The sequence below is a fragment of the Lentinus tigrinus genome (genome assembly GCF_003813185.1).
Source record: "Lentinus tigrinus ALCF2SS1-7 unplaced genomic scaffold L226scaffold_67, whole genome shotgun sequence".
Lineage (NCBI taxonomy): Eukaryota > Fungi > Basidiomycota > Agaricomycetes > Polyporales > Polyporaceae > Lentinus > Lentinus tigrinus.
The window spans coordinates 42,684-59,513 of record NW_027137976.1 but is presented as its reverse complement, the minus strand read 5'-3'; the positions used below and the strand labels follow the sequence as shown (position 1 = coordinate 59,513).

The window sequence follows — 16,830 nt, the reverse complement described above, 5'->3', positions numbered from 1 at the left end:
TGTCACCGGAATACCCTCGGCTCTAGCAGCAAGTCGTTCGCTGTATCTCAGACGTTGCGTTATTTTTAACGTCTTGAATGTCCGAAATTCACACCGTGAATTGGGCGGTCTCGAAGGTCTCACAGTTGTGCGCAGCGCCAATATACTACAGCGAAGGTACTTTCCCATTGTCGTGTCAGGCGCATCGGGAAGTTTCCGCACATCCCTCCATAGGGATCATCGCTTCGCATGAGCCTATATGAGATCGGTCGTGAATCTCACGAAGCCTCCCGTTTGTTGGGCCTGTTCGACCCACGATTAATGATGACCGTTATCTTACTTCTACATGGATGGCCAGTGCTACGCGCGGAATGGCGCTGTGTGGCCAAGAAGCTGGTAGGACGAATCCGCGATACCGTCATCGTGCTGTTACCCTTACTGGTATTGTCGGTCTTTAGTCGCGTTCCCTCACGTCCAAATTGGAACCAGCCCGCCCCCTGGCCCGAGAGTAAATCATTCGCATGTGACCATCAGAAGCCCACTCACGGTTCGGCAGCTTTGAATTCCAGGGTACGCCTGCAGCCGTTATATGCAACGGAATCAGTAGACCAGCCTTACCAACCCCGCCTGAAGAGTCCCTCCCGTCCCCCGCTTCACCTTTGAATCCTTGACCTCTCGTCAGGCCGCGTCATACGCGTCGCAACAATGCTGTCGTTGCAAGCAGCGGGCATCTTCTCCACCACCATTGAAGCCATCCTATATGGTGTGTATCGCGGTTGCTGCTTCTTGGACAGAATGGAAGCGAGAACTAACTTCAATGCATTTCCAATGCATTTCCAGGCTATTCGGTCTTCATGTTCATGCTTGCGATGTTTATTATGCTGCGGGACCGGAGAAGACGACACGTCAATTACTATATGGTCACTGCCGGGTGCGCTCTGCTCGTTCTGGCTACAGCGGTTCGTGTGTCAGGATATTCATATAGCCCCACGCTTACTGCATTTCCACAGGAAATGGGCGTGAACATCGCTCGAGTATATCAGGGGTTTATCTCGCGAGGGCCCTTCATGCAGGGAGGACCGGAAGGCTACTTTGCCGACGTGTCTACGACTACGTTCGTCGTCAAGAGCTGCTTATACAACACTCAAACGCTCATTTTGGATGCGGTAGTTGTACGTTTCTTGAGGTTCACCGATAAATTACTTCTGATTCGCGCCCTAGATATATCGAACATACGTGGTATGGCAGAACTTCCTTATTGTCGTTGTCCCGATCATTGGATGGTGCGGACTGTTGGGTAAGCGAAGCTTGTCTGTCTTCATCGCCTCATACTGACGGGACGTGAAGCCGGTTCAATTGGATTGAACGTCGCGCTCGCGACCGCATCATCCCACAAGGGTGACGTCTTCGCAGTCCAGACCGGGCAATGGATCACGTCAGTGTATTCGCTCACCCTGGCTACGAATCTATCTTCTACAAGTACGTCTCGTACCTGGTCCTTTCTGTTTACCTGTCCCTGATGACGTCCTCGTCCCGAGTATAGCTCTCCTCGCCTTTAAGATTTGGACGGTCACTCGCAAGTCGGCCCAGTTTCGCTCGACTAACTTTCTGGCCCCCGTGCTGCGCACCATCATCGAGAGTGGCGCAATATACTCAATGACGATCACTGCGGCCCTCATCTCCTTCGTCGTCAAGTCAAATGGGGTCTATGTCCTCCTCGATATGGTGCGTGTTGTTCAGCCTTTTCTCCTGTTCTATCTCAGCGTCATCCGCTCTTTTCGCCCCTTTACCCCCACTCATGTGTCCCTTCTCCCGCGTCGTGTCTTCCGCGCCCACGCATACATTCCCCTGACGCTAAATACATGTCTCAACAGATTTCGCCAATTATCTCGATCGTGTTCAACATGCTCATCATTCGCGTCGGTATGGCCAGCGAACTCAGCCAAGCCAACCCGTCCCAAGGCACCTGGGCGGCCGCCGTCTCCGAGCGCAGTGGGTTGCGTCGGAACCTGACGGACGCGATGATGCTGACGTCGCGCATGGACGGTCTGGAGATGAAGGACCTGGAAGTCAAAATTACCCGAGTCGTCGAGGACGACTCGGCATACGAGCGTGGCGCCGCGTCCGACAAGACCTTCTCGGGCATCTCGTTCGCACATACGGACCTGGAACTGAGAGGGGAGCCGCTCGGTATCCAGGAGGAAGATTCTCTCAGGAACTCGGGGTCTTTCAGCGGTTCGGGGAACGCCGGGGAAGCCAGTGCCGTATAAGTGCCGTGTCGTGGAACTGCGGGGAAAGCTCACAGCTATAGGGTCCGTAAGGGACTTCTGGACATTCCACTCGGTACTGAATCTGGACGATATGGCTCTTGGATGGTACGGTTCTTGAATGGCATGCAAGGTTGGCTCAACTTAAGCGATCCCATCAGTAAACCCTCAAATAGTACTTGAGCTTGCGCGATGCATGCAAGACTCCTGTGCGGTTGCTATCCGCACTCGCAAGTTTTAGATAGAAGAAACAGTGAGTTTTCAACGATTCGAACCTTAGCTATACCGCTCGCATACGTCGGAGACCGCGACCTCCCGTTGCGGATGTTACTGCGCCGCGCGGTCCGACTTTGTCATCGGACTCTACAAGGCGCTTGCTTTGTGGGAGGCCCTTGACCTCGATCCCCCATGGCCATTGCCGCTACTCACGCATACAAATGCATCGCCTTTCCAAGTATCACATCCATATTTTTGCCACTTCCCGATGATAACAGGTTGGTCCGTTTGCTTGCCACGTCACGATGCTGGAGGGGTATCGTCCATGTGCGACTCCTTTAATACCGCAAATTGCTGCAATATCTACTCCATTCTCGGTCGTTCAAGCGCGAACAACTCGTTGCGCATTGCTTGCGCCTACACAGGTGTGTAGATGCCAATGTCTCGAAGGCGCCTGCTTACCCGTTCTCACCAGACACAGGGCCCTTCAAGTGTCAAATTCGCCGTCTTGAGCATGGTAACGTGCACCTCATACAGCGCCGACATCGCTCTGGGCGGATCAGTTCGCTCTTGTCGCTTAGAGCATGAACCCAATCCCGTTTATATCCTCCAAGATATGGGCCGCCATGTCAACCATTTGTCTCCCCCTCTTCGTTGAGTAGGAGTTACGATTGTTGTGCTATGCTCTCGCTCAGCGAGGCAGCTGTTCTCTCTACCACGCTCGAGGCCATCCTGTACGGTCAGCTGCACGGAATCCTGACTGAGCGGACATATCTTGACGCGCTATGGTCATCAGGCTTCTCCCTGTTCATGTTCATCCTCACGTTCAGGACCGTGTTCCGAAACTACCGGCGACGAAGGTTGAACTATGGAATGTTTGCGGCAACATGCGCCCTGCTTTTACTTTCTTCAGCTGTAAGTGTTCTCGTGTGCGGTGCGCTAGTCGGTCAGTTCTTGCGCTGACGGGAAACTCATTCAGGAAATGGGAGTGAACGTCGCACGCCTATACCAAGGCTTCATATCCAGAGGTCCGACACTTCCTGGAGGCTCTGAAGAGTATTTTTCGGCTGCCACAGATACGACATTCCTGCTGAAGAGTTGTCTGTACAATGTGCAGACGATCATTCTCGACGCCGTGGTGGTACGTTTCCCGACCGGTCATTTGCACGCTCTGTACTAACCTAGCCCAGATATACCGTGCGTACGTGGTGTGGCAGAGTCTCCTGATTGTCTTGGTGCCAGTGGCCGGATGGTGCGGTCTCGTCGGTATGTTGGGTTCGCCGAGACAATCGCATACCTCTGACGCACCCTCAACTAGCTGTTTGCATCGGCTTGAACGTGTCGTTTTCCAAAACCTTGACGGATGCTCAAACGCGCGATGTCTTCGGCGAAACTACCGGGCGTTGGATCACGGCTACTTACTCGCTTACTCTCGCCACGAACCTGCTGACGACTGGTATGTGCGTCTGTCTCACACCCTACCATGTGCATGCGATTGATCGAGTTCAGTCATCCTCGCACTCAAGATCTGGCAAGTGGCGAGACGGTCCGCGCGTTACCTATCCGAGAGCAGTCTCACTCCCATACTGCATGTCATCGTTGAGAGCGGCGCTATCTACTCAATTACAGTCGCTGCCGCGCTTGTCGCCTTCCTCCTCAAGTCAAATGTAGTCTATGTGATCCTGGATATGGCAAGTCCTCTAAGTTTCTCTGACCGGTCTCGCTGACAGATCCCGCCAGATATCACCAATCATCTCCATCGTCTTCAGCATGATCATAGTTCGCGTCAGCTCGAATACGGAGAGCGGCAGGCAAACCTTCAGCGCATCCACACATCGCTCCCCGGAGTGGACAACACACTTCCCACGCAACCTTCGTCGTCGTAGAGAAGGCAGTAGCTTCGGCATGGGAGACATCTCTATTGAGATCACAGAAGCAGTTCACATTGACCGCGAGGTTACGCCTAGCGATCTGAAGCCGCCGGGCATAGTTCCTGGGGACGACGTGACTGCGGGCTCTACAACTCCGGAATTTCACCGCAGAGATGCGGGTCCGGTGTGTAAGGCGTCGGAGGAGCCCGTCTGAGCTGTTGCTTCCTGATCATGTTGTAACGAATACGGAGAGTATGTCAGACTCTCGTACAGCGTTGGACTGTCTCTGTACGGGCACACATCACCTACCTACCCTGTCGTTCGGGTCGCTTATATTGAATGGAACCATTTCGTGAGCACTCTTCGTTTTCCAGCGATATCCGACCCGGGCTCGACTGACCTTGACTGCGCGATAGGTTCGATGTGATACGCCTGTTTGGGCGGAGCCCGCTCGTATCGGCGATGGGACCCGGTGTCCGATGAAGTGAGTAGTTCATACTAGGATATGATGGAGTAACGTTATCATATAGCACTAATGACGGCAGCGGCGGCGTCGAGTGGGGCTACGAACATGGCGGAGCCGTCTGTCGCAGGCGGTTTGTCTGTGCACCTGCAAGTTTCATCACCATCCACATACATCGCATGTGTTTCTTCTGTGCCATCTTGTTGCGTCTGCGCATGGCTATGTAACTTGCCTTCTTACACTGATACCTCCCTTGCGCGTCCAGGCTGCGTGGCATGACAACAGTGGTTATGACATACATGCATCCTCCCGCTCGCAGGATGATAGGCAAGAAGCCCGACTTCTTTCTTTCCGCACCGGGATTGTCAGGCTATCGCGATACAAACTACCAGAAAACCTGCAGTACCGTTTTACACTGATTACATTGAACCACTGATTCTTACATGTCAACGACTCGGGCCTGCTTCCGGAGAGTCTTCAGCTTCGTCCTACGGTAGACAGAACCCATTAGTATTGTCAAGATATCTTTCGCTGAATGACGTACTATCTGTGAAGTCTTCGGGGGACGTTGCAATCCGGACACGATGACTTGATGGGTCAGGCCGCGACCCGGGAACCGCACATTGTCACCGGACACTTGTACTGTAGCTCTCTGTACCTGCTGCTGTCGTCGTTCCGCTCTCTCTGTTTCTAACATGGCTCCCTGGAGAAGTAGAGATGTCAATTGAGGGGTGACTGATGACTATACGGCGCCATACTCACAAGTTGAACCGACGGACGGGTGCCGCGTAGAGACTGGCCCGTGCTGACAGGAAGCACTTGGGCCCCTCCGGAGGCGGAGTTGGGCGTAGACGTCCCGGGACTGAGGGAAGCAGTTGACCTAGCCGGGATCCGAGCAGTTCCGCCTGCCTGTGATCTCTGGGCGGAATTCCATAGTTCTTGCAAGTTTGCAACACGGTTGGCGATCACCCGCGGATTGTCCAAGGGTTCTGCGGATTGTGTGGAGATTTTCACGGATGCTCCCGCTATCCGTGGGTCATCGCGAGGTAGCTGACGAGGTCCGCGTTCAGCACGGCCTGAGGCGCCGCTCACGTTCTGATGTCCTTCTAGGGCCATTCGCGCGAGCTTCTCGCGAATCCTCTCCTCTATCCCACTTCCTTTACGCTCGGGCTGCGTAGGCGGCAATCCTGCTAGTGCGCCATCAGTAGGAGTAATGTGCACGCAGAAATGCACTACGCATACCTGCAGTCATGGGAACTTTAGCATCACCAGTGACAAATGCCTCCGGATCCAGGCTACTACCAGTCGACTGCTCATGGTCACCACCTTGTTACTGATTGTGGGGGTCCACTACGCCGTCTTGGGATGCAGCGAACGAGGGCTTTCGTGAAAAGATATGAGTATCCATAGTATGCGCCGCACGGAGAGGTGAAAGATATACGGACCTCAGCTGTGGAAGCGCGACTGCGGGTTTGCGCGACGAAGATGCCGAGTTGAAGTGGATCCTGATTCTCATGCGGATCAGTAACTCCTCATGGAGAACACTCGCGTAGATCTTGTACCGTACCTGCGTGGCGAGTGTCCTAATCTCCTCCAGTGTTTCCGCCTCCTCGTCATCGTTCATGGTATAGGGCTGATCTCAATCAGGAACAGCACATAGTGCATGACATTTAGGTTCTACTCACCGCTGGAACATATGAGATGCTGCGCAATTGGAAGTTGCCGCCAAAGTCATTTACGGCACGGTACGCTTTGGTATGGCGCTTCCGATAGTCAAAGTACTTCTCCTGGTCGGTAGTCAGTGTATAGCAAGATGGCGCGAACTCCTTGGCCTCGATGAAGGGTGTGTCATCGATGGCCATCTTCAGGAAAGCGCGAAACCATATGCCCAGTTGCTTCTTGTCAGTCTTCGGGTCATCCGTGAGGTGGAACAAATGATCGACGACCATAGTCTTCAGGATCTCATTCCGGCGCCTCTTCTTTTGATCACGACCGTCGTCGTCGTCATCGTCATCGTCAACGGCGTCCTCCTCCGCATCATAGTCAGAGTCCGAATCCGAATCCGAGTCCGAGTCCGAATCCGAATCCAGATCCGGATTTGGACCTGGAACTGAGCTTTCGTCAGACGGCAGAAACCACCTCTCCTCGGACTGGAACAAGTCTGCCCAGGAGACGTCTGTAATCAGGGCATTCATAAGCATCGTTCAAGGGAACACAAGTCCGATGCTACACAGACCTCGTGCTCTCTTCGGGCGTTCATGAGCCGAAGACTCATCTTCGACGTCTGAATCGTACCTCCTTTTATTCTTGGTGACTCCGGGGTCAGACTGGATGGTGAGAATATCCGGGCTAGGGGGCGGGGTGGATTGATTCAGGGGTAGGTTCACTTGTGCACGCGTGAACTGACGTCCAAACCACCAAGGACCGCATACGGCCAGGAGCGTAACCTTGTCTTGGGAAGGATAGTTCCTTAAAGCGAGCTCAGCCTGAGTCCAGAACTGTTCGCAGCCTTCCGAGGCCAGCGTGTCCAGTGCCTTCTCGCGCCCTTGTTGCGAGTCCCAGACAACACCTCTCAACGCCTTCATCTCCTGGAACATCATGAGGGAGCATTGGTACGTCGTAAGATGGATGACCCGCAGGGTGAAGTCGGGGTGACATGTCGCGATGACCTTGTTGTCAAGGGGGTCTCTGTGGAAGAGAGGGAGCTGCGGGCCACTGGAGATGATGTAGGATTCGGAGTTGTATGTCAGACTCAAACCCGAGTTGATACTACCCCATGCCGAGTATGTAAAGTACTCCCAGGAATTATGCGGATTCGTCTCTGCCTGATTCAGCTCAGCAAGCACCCGCCCGAGGTGTCTCCCTTGGTCGATCTTGATTGTGCGTGGTGGCGCCTGGGTTGGCCAAAGTTAGAATAACCGTACGCTCATCAGCAAAAAGTGAGGCTTGAGGTTCTGCAGACCACACTACCTGTTCGTCAATTATAGCTTGAGGAATCCGACGCGATCCGGAGGCCTTCTTCTTCTGCTGCTGCGTCGCCTCCCCTTTGGTGTTCGAGGGCTCCATAGGATTTGGGCTCGGAATGGCTGAGTGATACTGCCAGTAATCAACTAATGGGGAGCGCGGCTGAGTTGTCAACGATGGTGTGCAGTGAGAACGGAAGGATGATCTATGCGATCGATCCTCGAGCAGCTGAGTCCAAATATTGACAAGCCGAGGAAAAGACGGTAGGTAAACAGTCACATGATCGTGGAAAGTTGAGGAGACATCTTCAAGCCCGCGCTCCCACTCTCTTCCTCAACTACGACTAACACGCCACCACCACTTAACGTCCGCGATGTCTGATTCCTTAGCTCTGACTAACAATGCGAAAGAGTCTGCCGATCCACCTTCTTCCTCGAGCATCCCCTTTAGGCCTGTTGGCAACTATTCTCCGGACAAGTATACTCCGGCACAGTGGGTTGAGCATATACGAGCGTGTTACCCAATCCACGTACACCCGAAGCTTAAGATCATACGCGGGGTAAGCCATGTAGTTCTGGAGTCATATCATAACAGGGATACTAACCACGCGCTAGGGAGATACCGTCAAGAAGATGCTCCCAGCGCGAATTCTTCCACCCCAACTCCACCCGCTCCGTGTTGATTCCGAGCACCCCAGATTCGAAGACATTCCGCTTGTCTGGTTTGGCGTTCCATTCGAGCGAGACAGGGTTTTCAAGTGGGCACTGCGGCGCGGCTGGGGCGCAAAGGAGTGCCCCGAGGACGAGGAGTACGACATGCTCTGCACGTGGCGGAACATCGTCATCAAGTTCTACGAGAGGTACAAGATGCACATACGCACGCGCGACGTGTTTGGCGCCCCCTATGGCAAGCTGCTGCTCACGTTCTACTCGAACCGCGAGATGGCGACGTTCACGACGCGTCACCGTGATGACGCGGACAAGGTGTTCAAGAAGATGGGGTATGCTGAGGACGAGCCCAAGTGGTACCTCGATATCCGGGAGGACGTACGTCTGATGCTGCCATCTATTCTCCTCTTCAAGCCCAAATCTGACGTTCTTACAGTGCTAGACAACCAGTGGGACCGATGGCTGCTTTGACGTCGACAGGCTAGATCTACCCTTGCATCATCGTTGAATTCATTGTCCGCTTACTGTACTCTCGATTCTTTCCGACTCCGATTCTCCCTCCGCTTACCTCGCATCACAGTTCCGTTTTCTGTCCTCCTCATCATTATGTAGCATCATCATTGCTGTTCTCACCTCTATCTTGCTGTGCACAAAGTCCAATAGATTTACGTTGTACAAAGCCGTTACGATCGATGTCAGTCCATTGCCAGGCTCAACATCAGGACGTCGAGAGCAGTTAGAATGGTAATTACAGTCGAATTTCATTCTCTCGTAAGTGCTGCATACGGTTCATTCTTGGAGCACGTATCGTATGCGTTATGCCCCAGATGGTCGTCCTACCCCGTAGGCGAAGTTTCACGCATAAAGCCCTGCATAAGTAGGAGGTTCAGATACCATCGCATAATAACGATGGAGCTTAATTCCCTCCTCCGTACACTGCCTTAGCTTCCAGAATCCACTCCCTCTCGTGCGCCACGCGCGCAGTCCCGAAGCTCGCAATCTTCTCAGTTTTCCGTTGTTCTTTAGGTTGGAGCTTGCTAATGGAACAGAATGCGGTCTCGACCGTGCAATCGGGGCTAAGGCAGACGAGCATGTATGGAAGCAGACGTAGGTTATCCGGAAGGGTCCTGTCTTTATCCCGTCCTGTCACGCCCTATCCCAGATTCCCTGGAGACCTTGATAGGGCATTGCTCTCTCCCTATGGTGTCATTGAAGAAGGCGAGTGTCTTCTCGACCTTCCAGGCGATGTTGTACGGTGAGTCCCTTGACTGAACCTGTCGGTTTCGCGGCTGGAACTGACTCGCTCGCTACAGGATTCTCTGTGCTCATGTTCATGCTCATCATGTGGATCCTCGCCGGACATCGGCACAAGCGTCGTCACAACATGTTAGCTGCGCCTTGCGGTCTCTTTGTGCTCTCCACCGCGGTCAGTTCAACCTCTTCACCAAATCTACACAAGGATCGTCGTTTACTTGAGATGTCAGGAAATGGGCGTGAATATCGTACAGGTATACCAGGGCTTCATCACAGTTGGACCTCATGAACAGTGCGGGACTGAGGGAACTTGTCCCCTGTCACATTCACCGAAGTTGACTATACTCGTTCCCGCAGATCTACAGTGCATACGTTGTCTGGCAGAGCATTTCCGTCGTCGCGCTACCTATATTGGCATGGAGTTGGCTCCTCGGTGAGAGTCATCCTCAAGGCTTTCATGTGTTTCTATTGAGGAGATATATATGGGTCATCACCTTGCCCAGTTGCCGTCATCGGAACCAACTTCACCACGCTCATCCAACAGGCAGGCTCACCCTTCAACCCCCAGGTTGTCCCATGGATTAGAGCACTATACACTCTCGACCTCAGCACGAACTTCCTTGCAACCGGTAGGCAATCCTCAGCCCCTTGGTGCAAGTCACGGTACTCACGCTATAGAAGCCCTTCTGGCGTACCGTTTGTGGGTTGTGGTTCGCGGGACCGCGCGCTGGAGCTCCCGCTCGGGACTCGGGCTCGCGCCGGTTTTGCGCGTAGTCATCGAGAGCGGGGCAATATACTCGGCCACGGTCGGTGCCGGCATGATCCTCTTCCTCACACAGTCGAATGCCGTCTTTATACTAATGGACATAGTGCGTTCTCCGTCCCTGGTCTCCACATTGTGTTGAAGCACTGATCGCGAATCACTACCGGGCTTTTCATGACTAGACCTCCCCCATTATCTCAATTGTCTTCAACATGATTGTCGTCCGCGTCGGCCTCGCACAAGAACGCTCCAGTCGAGACCGACACACCAAGACTACCCAGCAGACGAGCTCGAGCTTCGTCGCCGTCGTGACACAACTGCAAAATCAGGACCGTCCAACGTCGGCCGGGGCCGAGATCGAGCTCGACGACGTCTCAGTGAAGATAACGCGGCTGCTCGAGGAGCTGGAGAGTCCCGAGGATGCGGCCGAGCAGCCAGGGCGTCAGGATGAGAAGCCGGTTGGGCTTGGACCGCGTGCTACCTCATGACGAGTATCTGCCTATCATGCTATGCTTCATACATGGACTATTTCTCTGTGCAGTATAGTATTTATGCCGAATTGGGGGGTTCATCTTCAGCCTGAATTCTGCTATCAACGAGAATGTGGCCAAGCTGTAGGTTACTCGTCGAATCTTCGCGATCACGTGTCAGGGATAAATTGAGGCACGAACTTGCGTGCACCCCTTCCCGAAGCACGACTGCTCGCCATCGACCATCACCCAACGGATGCGATGTCTGATTCCATAACACCCAATAACAACGCAAACGAACCTGTCGATTCAACTCCTTCTTCGATCGATCTCTCTAAGCCTGTAGGCCGCTATTCTCCAGACAAGTATACTCCGGCACAGTGGGTTGACCATATACGAGCGTGTTTCCCAATTCACGTATACCCGAAGCTCGAGATCGTACGCGGGGTAAGCCACGTAGTTCCAGAGTCGCATCATAATTGGGATACTGACCACACGCTAGAAAAACACGGTCAAGAAGATGCTCCCAGCGCGAATTCTTCCAGCCCAACTCCACCCGTTCCGTGTTGATTTCGAACACCCCAAATTTGAAGACATTCCGCTTGTCTGGTTTGGCGTTCCATTCGAGCGAGACAGGGTTTTCAAGTGGGCACTGCGGCGCGGCTGGGGCGCAAAGGAGTGCCCCGAGGACGAGGAGTACGACATGCTCTGCACGTGGCGGAACATCGTCATCAAGTTCTACGAGAGGTACAAGATGCACATACGCACGCGCGACGTGTTTGGCGCCCCCTATGGCAAGCTGCTGCTCACGTTCTACTCGAACCGCGAGATGGCGACGTTATCGGCGCGTCACCGTGATGACGCCCTCAAAGTGTTCAAGAAGATGGGGTATGCTGAGGACGAGCCCAAGTGGTACCTCGACATCAGGGAGGACGTACGTCGCTGCCATCTGTTCTCTTCGAGTCCGAGTTTGACATTCTTGCAGTGCTAGTCGACTACTGGCCCGATACTCACTCGACGCCGCAGCCTTGACGTCGGTCCTACGACAAGGCTGGGCTATTGTTCTTGTTACTTACCCCTGCATCATCGTTGAATTCATTGTCCGCTTACTGCACTCTTAATACATTTTGACTCCGCTTACCAATGTGTTGTATCCGTCCCCCCTCCGCTTACTTCGCATCACAGTTCCGTTTTCTGAGTCTTTGTTGTAGATTCGGACAGTGACCACCACCCATCGTCTGCGATGTCAGATTCCGTTGACAATGCGAGCGAACCTGCCGGTCCACCTTCTTTCTCGAGCATCCCCTTCAGGCCTGTTGGCAACTATTCACCGGACAAGTATACTCCAGCACAGTGGGTTGACCACGTACGAGCGTGCTATCCGATAAACGTATACCCGAAGCTCAAACTCGTACGCGGGGTAAGCCACGCAGCTCCGGAGTCGTATTACACAACAGAAATACTGACCACACGCACACGCACACGCCAGGAAAACATCGTCATGAAGATGCTCCCTTCGCGCACGCTTCCAGCGCAACTCAACCCGCTCCGTGTAACACACCTACTTCAAAGACATCCCGCTCCTCTGGTTTGGCGTGCCATGCGACCGAGATAAAGTGTTTGACTGGGCACTGCGGCGCGGCTGGGGCGCGAAGGAGTGCCCCGAGGACGAGGAGTGCGACGTGCTCTGCACGTGGCGGAACATCGTCATCAAGTTCTACGAGCGACGTGCATGGCGCCCCCTGCGGCAAGCTCCTGCTCACGTTCTACTCGAACCGCGAGATAGCGACGTTCTCGGCGCGCCAGCGTGATGACGCCCTCAAAGTGTTCAAGAAGATGGGATATGCTGAGGGTGAGCCCATGTGGTACCTCGACATCAAGGAGAACGTACGTCGCTCCCCATCTACTCTCTCCTCTTCGAATCCGAGCTTGACATATGTACATCCTTGCAGTGCTAGTCAAGTGGGACCGATACCTGCTTGAGGCCGCAGTTTGACGTCGACGACATGAAGTTTTATGCACAAATCTCTGCGCAGTGCGGGACGTGCATGCTTCCCCGCTTCCCCGGTTTTGCTATGCATTACCAGATTTTATGCATTATTGCAGCCGTCATCATATCGACGGACCCCTTTATAGCTCATGCATCACGACAAATTCCACTTCAGCCTCAAGGTCTCAGGATCTCCACGCCACCAACCGTCCGAGAACCACCATAACAGCGTCCGGAACCTCCACCGAACAGTAAAGACGACGACGCAGCACGCAACCCCACACGCAACAAAGAGGTTTTACAACGACAGTGCATTGTCTGTGATCCTCCTACGAACAGACAACCAAAGTTGGGTGGGATAGGGGAGCAAATGCCAGACGCATGGGGGAAGGAGAAAAAGAAAGCGAACGCATTTAGTACACACGCTTGAACGGCGGCACCGACTTGCACTCGTTCTCGTCGAGCGTCGTGTGGATCACGTTCCGATACTTGATCTCCACGTCCGGCTCGTTCACGTCGTGCTGCCACGTCAGCGTGTGCTTCATCCAGGTGTCGTCGAGGCGCTGTCCGAGTCCAATGCCAGTCAGCACCATGTCTCATCACATAACACACAGAGGGAGGAACGACAACGGGAAGGGAGGGGGAAACGCGACGCACCTCAGGGTAGTCCTCACGCGCGTGCGCACCACGCGACTCCTTGCGCGCAGCGGCGGCGGTGATGGTCTGGATGGCACACTGGAGGAGGTTGCGGAGCTCGAGGGTCTCAACGAGGTCCCTGCGAGCGAGAGCGAGAACGAATATGTGGTCAATCCGTGGTGCAGCACTAGAAAGGGGCGCGTCGAGGACAACTCACGAGTTCCAGATCATGCTCCTGTCCTTGATGCCGACCTGCTCAAAGGTCTTGTAGATCGCACGGAGCTTCTGGACACCCTCGTCAAGGGTCTGCTGAGTACTGCACGGCACCACGCATATCAGCCAACCACCCCGCGTGTCGTGTACATATGATCAGAGAAAAGACATACCGGAAGACAGCCGCATCAGCCTGCATGGCCTTCTGCATATCCAACCGGATCTTCGCCGTGTGGAGGGGGCCGTCCGACTTCCTGATCTTGTCGAGGAACTCGACGCTGTGCAGACCGGCGTCGGCAGGGAGCTCCTTGTGCGGCTTGCCCGGGGTCAGCGTCTCCTGGATGTGGTGCGCGCATGCACGGCCGAACACGACGATGTCGAGGAGCGAGTTCGCGCCGAGACGGTTCGCGCCGTGGACGGACACACACGCAGCCTCGCCGGCGGCGTACAGGCCAGGGACGACCTTGTCCTTGCCGTCCTTGTCCTGCGTGATGACCTCACCAGTGTAGCGTGTCGGGATACCACCCACTGCGTGCGTACGTTAGTCACTGTATCGACATGCGGAACCAGCTGCAGGCTTACTGTTGTAGTGGACGGTGGGCAGCACAGGAATGGGCTCCTTCGTGACATCGACGCCAGCGAAGATAGCAGCCGTCTCCGAGATACCAGGGAGACGCTCGTGGAGGATCTCAGCAGGGAGATGGCTGAGCTGGAGGTAGATGTGGTCCTTCTCGGGACCGACACCACGACCCTCGCGAATCTCAATTGTCATGGAACGGGAGACGACGTCGCGAGAGGCAAGATCCTTCGCGGTTGGCGCATAACGCTCCATGAAACGCTCACCCTCCGAGTTGAGCAGGTATCCTCCCTCACCACGCGAACCTGGTGGAACATCAGCAAAGTATCTTGACATCATCGCGCTTTGCACGTACCCTCGGTGATGAGACAGCCAGCGCCGTAGATACCAGTCGGGTGGAACTGCACGAACTCGGGGTCCTGGAGCGGGAGGCCGGCACGCGCGACCATCGCGTTACCATCGCCCGAGCACGTGTGTGCACTCGTGCAGCTGAAGTATGCACGACCATAGCCGCCAGTGGCGAGGACGGTCTTGTGTGCGCGGAAGCGGTGCAGAGTACCGTCCTCCATGTTCAGCGCCATCACACCAACACACTCGCCATCCTGCATGATCAGGTCGAGCGCGAAGTACTCAATGAAGAAGTTCGTGTTGTGGCGAAGGGACTGGCCGTAGAGCGTGTGGAGGAGCGCGTGACCGGTACGGTCGGCCGCGGCGGCGCAGCGGTAGGCCTGGCCACCCTTGCCGAACTTCAGGGATTGACCACCGAACGCGCGCTGGTAGATCTTGCCGTCCTTCGTTCTTGAGAAGGGCACACCAAAGTGCTCAAGCTGCGAGGGAGTTAGAGCGGAGGACGCGATTGAGGACAGGCACCCGTACCTCAATGACGGTCTTAGGAGCCTCGCGAGTCATGTAGTGGATGGCGTCCTGGTCTCCAAGCCAGTCGGAACCCTTGACCTGTGGGAGGGTGAGTCCATGTTCAAGTATAAGTTGCAGTAGGTAGGCAGAAAAATGGAGACGTCAAGCATATAATGATCTTCTCGGGGAGAGGAGAATGGAGATGAAGGTACATGTATGTTGGCATGCGACTGCATATAACACGCGAACTAGAACCTGAGGTCGGATCACCCAAGAGAGCAGCCAGCAGGCACTCAGACCACGGAGGTCGGACGCATGTGTTGGCCAGAGCCTGATGCGCGCAGTATCTTCTAAGACTTCTCATAGCGCGAAGGAAAGCATGAAGATATCGGGCCATGCTGCTAGCACGCGAACTGCATACACGGGCTATCGTCGAAGGGTCCACCCCTGGCCTGGAGCTACTCACCGTGTCGTACATGTGCCACCGCCAGTCGTCTTCGGTCATGTTCTGTACAGTCCATCAGCACTGTCGTCCAACATAGACTTGTGTCACGGTGTACTTACGCCGAGCGCGGCGTTGATACCACCCTATGCATATAGTCAGCGTTTGGGCTCGCGGGGAAAGCGAGCGCGGCAACATACCTGAGCAGCGACGGTGTGACTCCGGGTAGGGAAGAGCTTGGTGATACATGCGGTGTTGAAGCCGGCCTCTGCGAGACCGAACGCTGCTCGCAGACCGGCGCCGCCAGCTCCTCTGGATGGTGATGCGGGTTTAAGGAGAGGGCGGAGAACGATGCACTCGGATACTCACACGACGATAGCATCGTACTCATGCTCGATGATGGGGTACTTGCCAAACGACTAGAAGGACCGAAACCGTTCAGAACGACGCAGAGCTCGACGGGGGTAACGCGGGGAAGGCACGTACCTGGACCTCCTGGGCCTTGACAGGGTTCGTCGCGACGACCTTGCGCGCGGGGGCGGAGGAGTGGAATGAGCGGGTGGCAGGTGCGCGGAGGCCTCTCGCGAGAGTTTTTCTGAGCATGGCGTCGAGTGTGTCGCGGACGACGGTGAGAGAGGAGTGGAGGACAGTGTCGGCGTTCGCGTCGACGTCGACGACGAGCGGGCCTCGGCTCCCTTGCCCCGATGCTCCCGGTTGCGGCCGAAACCAATCAGCGTCCCGTGATTTCCACTCTCTCCGTTTCCCCTTTCCCCGGATGGCCTCTGGGCGCTTACACGGTATTCATGCTCTTCCGGTCCACCGCGGCCTCAGTACTACCAAGCACGATATTATGGCGGACCTCACATTAATCGGTGGGAAGTGCGGCTAACACCTTTTCGAGTTTCTGTTGTCCTCACGGTGTATCAGGTAAAACCGCATCCTGGTGTTTGTTGCTCTCCTGGCGGAGTGATCTCTGCCATAGCCTCTTCACATCTGCTTTTCCTACCGGAAAGTAGTGTGGAATGATGAGGCCCGGTGGGGAGCCTTGCCATCTGTGCCCAAGTGGTCAAACAGCCGTTGGACAGAAAAAGCTCTCCGAGCTGCTGTCGGAGCGCACCCCCATGGCCCACGAGGCGCGGCTGAGGATATCCTCTTTCATGTCTGCTCCGGCTAAGGCTGTTCGGGGCGCATGATTCGAGATG

The 16,830-nt window shown here is 54.9% G+C and overlaps 8 protein-coding genes across 8 annotated transcripts; 5 read left to right on the top strand and 3 right to left on the bottom strand.

Annotated features, from left to right (window-relative positions):
- Window positions 1-573: 573 nt before the first annotated feature.
- L226DRAFT_563982 (uncharacterized protein) lies at window positions 574-2,438 on the top strand. The gene is made up of 8 exons (XM_067683601.1): window positions 574-742; window positions 820-938; window positions 990-1,151; window positions 1,201-1,276; window positions 1,327-1,458; window positions 1,523-1,704; window positions 1,854-2,354; window positions 2,408-2,438. Exons 1-7 carry the CDS (start codon window positions 685-687, stop codon window positions 2,247-2,249), a joined length of 1,125 nt encoding a protein of 374 aa, XP_067528866.1. The 5' UTR covers window positions 574-684; the 3' UTR covers window positions 2,250-2,354; window positions 2,408-2,438.
- Window positions 2,439-2,738: 300 nt separating this feature from the next.
- Window positions 2,739-4,680, top strand: L226DRAFT_563981 (uncharacterized protein). The gene is made up of 8 exons (XM_067683600.1): window positions 2,739-2,887; window positions 2,938-3,201; window positions 3,259-3,377; window positions 3,442-3,603; window positions 3,653-3,728; window positions 3,781-3,918; window positions 3,972-4,153; window positions 4,203-4,680. Exons 2-8 carry the CDS (start codon window positions 3,144-3,146, stop codon window positions 4,545-4,547), a joined length of 1,080 nt encoding a protein of 359 aa, XP_067528865.1. The 5' UTR covers window positions 2,739-2,887; window positions 2,938-3,143; the 3' UTR covers window positions 4,548-4,680.
- Window positions 4,681-5,158: 478 nt separating this feature from the next.
- Window positions 5,159-5,988, bottom strand: L226DRAFT_347799 (uncharacterized protein). The gene is made up of 3 exons (XM_067674125.1): window positions 5,559-5,988; window positions 5,341-5,499; window positions 5,159-5,284 (listed from the first exon to the last, which is right to left on the bottom strand). The coding sequence occupies exons 1-3, from the start codon at window positions 5,910-5,912 to the stop codon at window positions 5,243-5,245; spliced, it is 555 nt and encodes a 184-aa protein (XP_067528864.1). The 5' UTR covers window positions 5,913-5,988; the 3' UTR covers window positions 5,159-5,242.
- A 1-nt stretch (window position 5,989) lies between these two features.
- On the bottom strand, window positions 5,990-7,511 carry L226DRAFT_347803 (uncharacterized protein). The gene is made up of 5 exons (XM_067674126.1): window positions 7,033-7,511; window positions 6,482-6,972; window positions 6,364-6,429; window positions 6,242-6,301; window positions 5,990-6,177 (listed from the first exon to the last, which is right to left on the bottom strand). The coding sequence occupies exons 1-5, from the start codon at window positions 7,394-7,396 to the stop codon at window positions 6,127-6,129; spliced, it is 1,032 nt and encodes a 343-aa protein (XP_067528863.1). The 5' UTR covers window positions 7,397-7,511; the 3' UTR covers window positions 5,990-6,126.
- A 577-nt stretch (window positions 7,512-8,088) lies between these two features.
- L226DRAFT_617611 (uncharacterized protein) lies at window positions 8,089-8,936 on the top strand (the record flags this gene model as incomplete). Its single annotated transcript, XM_067687062.1, has 3 exons — window positions 8,089-8,319; window positions 8,375-8,806; window positions 8,871-8,936. The coding sequence occupies exons 1-3, from the start codon at window positions 8,134-8,136 to the stop codon at window positions 8,934-8,936; spliced, it is 684 nt and encodes a 227-aa protein (XP_067528862.1). The 5' UTR covers window positions 8,089-8,133.
- A 692-nt stretch (window positions 8,937-9,628) lies between these two features.
- On the top strand, window positions 9,629-11,011 carry L226DRAFT_617610 (uncharacterized protein; the record flags this gene model as incomplete). Its single annotated transcript, XM_067687061.1, has 6 exons — window positions 9,629-9,683; window positions 9,742-9,854; window positions 10,040-10,115; window positions 10,186-10,311; window positions 10,364-10,551; window positions 10,628-11,011. 6 exons carry the CDS (start codon window positions 9,629-9,631, stop codon window positions 10,931-10,933), a joined length of 864 nt encoding a protein of 287 aa, XP_067528861.1. The 3' UTR covers window positions 10,934-11,011.
- A 30-nt stretch (window positions 11,012-11,041) lies between these two features.
- Window positions 11,042-11,995, top strand: L226DRAFT_347759 (uncharacterized protein). The gene is made up of 3 exons (XM_067674124.1): window positions 11,042-11,059; window positions 11,139-11,849; window positions 11,901-11,995. The coding sequence occupies exons 2-3, from the start codon at window positions 11,436-11,438 to the stop codon at window positions 11,904-11,906; spliced, it is 420 nt and encodes a 139-aa protein (XP_067528860.1). The 5' UTR covers window positions 11,042-11,059; window positions 11,139-11,435; the 3' UTR covers window positions 11,907-11,995.
- Window positions 11,996-12,876: 881 nt separating this feature from the next.
- On the bottom strand, window positions 12,877-16,346 carry L226DRAFT_617608 (succinate dehydrogenase). Its single transcript, XM_067687060.1, has 12 exons — window positions 16,115-16,346; window positions 15,998-16,047; window positions 15,829-15,940; window positions 15,751-15,774; window positions 15,653-15,694; window positions 15,208-15,285; window positions 14,687-15,158; window positions 14,337-14,636; window positions 13,928-14,282; window positions 13,759-13,857; window positions 13,563-13,680; window positions 12,877-13,468 (listed from the first exon to the last, which is right to left on the bottom strand). Exons 1-12 carry the CDS (start codon window positions 16,229-16,231, stop codon window positions 13,319-13,321), a joined length of 1,917 nt encoding a protein of 638 aa, XP_067528859.1. The 5' UTR covers window positions 16,232-16,346; the 3' UTR covers window positions 12,877-13,318.
- Window positions 16,347-16,830: the final 484 nt, after the last annotated feature.